The sequence below is a fragment of the Diaphorina citri genome, unplaced genomic scaffold, assembly GCF_000475195.1.
Source record: "Diaphorina citri unplaced genomic scaffold, Diaci psyllid genome assembly version 1.1 scaffold8531, whole genome shotgun sequence".
Classification (NCBI taxonomy): domain Eukaryota; kingdom Metazoa; phylum Arthropoda; class Insecta; order Hemiptera; family Psyllidae; genus Diaphorina; species Diaphorina citri.
The window spans coordinates 1-2,886 of record NW_007385906.1 but is presented as its reverse complement, the minus strand read 5'-3'; the positions used below and the strand labels follow the sequence as shown (position 1 = coordinate 2,886).

The window sequence follows — 2,886 nt, the reverse complement described above, 5'->3', positions numbered from 1 at the left end:
CCCGTGACATAATTGGTGGAGGTGCGTTTTCTTCATTATTGAAGCAGCCAAAGATCCCGAAAATTTTAAATAAATTGGTATCGTTGTTAATTAATTTTGGGAATTTCATTCGATATTTTTTCTCTTTTCATACCCAAGGAGGGATGAAAAAGAGTTTACCTAGAAGGAACATTACTCATCTATTTTGATTGATTTTGAGGAACTGTTACTAATTATTTAATTTTATTTATGCATTAATATTTACTATTTAATATGAATAGCGCGACACAGTCTCCAATATTGTCGTCAGTATTTATTATTTTATATTATGATGTTTTGGCCTAATGATTATTATTTTTCCTAATTAATTAACGTTCATAGAATGTAACAATGATATCAACAGTATGATAGATATCAGTAAAGTGGCAGATCTGGTGCTTCTGCTTATCGATGCCTCATTTGGATTTGAAATGGAAATCTTTGAGTTCCTCAACATTTGTCAAGTACACGGTGAGTATTGAAGTCCATGATGGAAATAGTTAGTTATTTTGTCCTTAGGAATAGATTCCGAGCAACCTTTTTACTTAGATTAGTTTGGTCTAAAAACAAGGCCTAAACTTTTCATGGTTTATGTACTTACAATCATAGGTATCACCTTAAAAGAAAGAAAAAAATCAACCCTGATGCAAAATGGTATGTTCAAGGTGGTTAACCTAAGGCAGAGACAACAACTGAAAGAGAAGGATGTAATGAACAGCGAAGACTCCAGCAAGTTTATCCTGGCTGGGAGTAGAGACTGGACTTTGCCTGAGGTAAGATCAGACTTAAACCGGTTTAACTTTGAAGCAGGTTTGTTACTATCCGTTCAGATCGATTAACGGTCTAATATTTTACAGCTCACCCAGCTAGAGTATTTAAAAATGTATTATGTTGGGGGACACGGTCAGCCCAGTGGTAACGCGCTTTGCCTGCCATACATAAGGTCCTGGGTTCGATGCCCACCATCGTAAAAATTTGTACTTGTTCTTCTGTTGTTCTCGTGTTAATCCAGCACCTATGTAAATGGGAAGTATTGTGTTTTTTCTCGCCCATCTGATGAAAGACATACTACGGGATGGGCAATTGGGCATGCTACGACACAGACCACGCGAGTCTAATGTAGCAGTTGTTTCATCGCTACAAAATGAAAACCGCAGTGAAACACTCATCTTTTTTTTTATATAAAGACGGACACTTTTTGGGGGGAATAGGGACATTTTTATCAGTTTATGAAAAAGGCTCTCCCAATATCACGGACACTCAAAATATCGGACAAAGCCGCCATAATCTGCTATTTAGAGGTGTCCTCTATTTAGAGGTTATTCCCATTTATTTCATTTCCAGATAAAGGATTCGATCCGGGACTGTTTCGTGACGGGCAAATGGAAGGCAAGCGAGGACGCTTCCGAACTTCTGCGTCTCGATGACATGGACGACGATGAAGAACTGTTTGGAGATTTCGAAGATCTGGAGACTGGCGAGAAACACAGTGGAGATAAGAGTGGAGGTGGCAGTGGAGATGATAAACCCAAGACCAGAGCGGAGCTGATGGAGAAGAAGAGAAAGCTGAAGGAACAGTTCGATGCGGAGTATGATGATAAAGATGGAGGAGGTAAGAGAGGAAATAAAATAGGGGCTTGGGGAAAATTTTACAGCCCCAAAATTTAAGAAAATAACAAGGCTTGGACTAAAAGTAATAATCATGGTCACAGTATAGCCTTTTTTAGGAGTTATCAAAGAGGGAACTGAACAACTATTGAACTTATAACTACTAAGGTCTTATCGTCCCGAAATCGGAGAGAGAAGTTTTAAAAGATAGGACAGGGGTCCGCTCCGAATAAGAACCTGATTCTGTTCGCGTAGTGTCCACCCCGGGCAGGAGTCGTACACGCGACCTAGCGTTTACAAGGCAGACGCGTTACGCTGCAAGTTAACTAGGCTGGACCACAAGATTTAATTTAATTTACAAAATATGGGATCAGAATCACCAGCACAACCCAATTAAACATAGCTAGACACCCTGGTGTATGGCTGATACAAAAAGATATTTTTTCTTTATTCTGCCATCACCATTCGGCGAAAGCTAAAGCCACTATAAGAACAGCAACCCTCAATGCAAATTTCTTCTTTCAGGCAACACGTACTATGACGATCTGAAGCCTTCTTTCCAGCCTCAAACAGCCCGTTAACTTAACAGCCCTGTTAAGCCAATACAAATTAAATGGAACTTAACTGGCTGTTAGCTTATCAGGAGTTCTAATGACTGAATAAATATTGGTGAAATCCAACATAACTATTGATATTGAGGTCTTATCGTCCCGAAAGCGAAGAGAGAAGGAAGACAGGATGGGAGATAGCCAGCTGCGCTACTCTGTCCCACCTTTCTCTACAATATTGTCATCACCAATTCCAGTGGTGCAGGGGTTAACGCATTGGACTTTGGATTGGTGGTTCAAGTCCAAGTCAAGTCATAAAATGTATCTAGGTGAATTGGGAATGATATTTGTGATGAACATTGTGATAAGTAAGTATGCTTAACACAATTAACATTTCCTTGTGTTGCTATCTTCTTTTCAGGTGACATGGAAGATGGATCGCAAGGTACAGAGGAGACCCAGGAAGACAATGATGATGAGTTGGGTGGTATGTTCAAGGTGGTTAACCTAAGGCAGAGACAACAACTGAAAGAGAAGGATGTAATGAACAGCGAAGACTCCAGCAAGTTTATCTTGACTGGGAGTAGAGACTGGACTTTGCCTGAGGTAAGATCGGACTTGAATCGGTTTAACGTTGAAGCAGGTTTGTTACTATCCGTTCAGATCGATTAACGGTCTAATATTTTACAGCTCACCCAGCTAGAGTATTTAA

General features: G+C 39.8%; 1 protein-coding gene across 1 annotated transcript; it reads left to right on the top strand.

Moving 5' to 3' along the window:
• Positions 1–662: 662 nt before the first annotated feature.
• Positions 663–2,780, top strand: LOC103522440 (ribosome biogenesis protein BMS1 homolog; the record flags this gene model as incomplete). Its single annotated transcript, XM_008487543.1, has 5 exons — positions 663–791; positions 1,363–1,630; positions 2,152–2,198; positions 2,440–2,542; positions 2,596–2,780. Coding segments are annotated over exons 1-5 (732 nt in total), but the record flags the coding sequence as incomplete, so codon positions are not given.
• Positions 2,781–2,886: the final 106 nt, after the last annotated feature.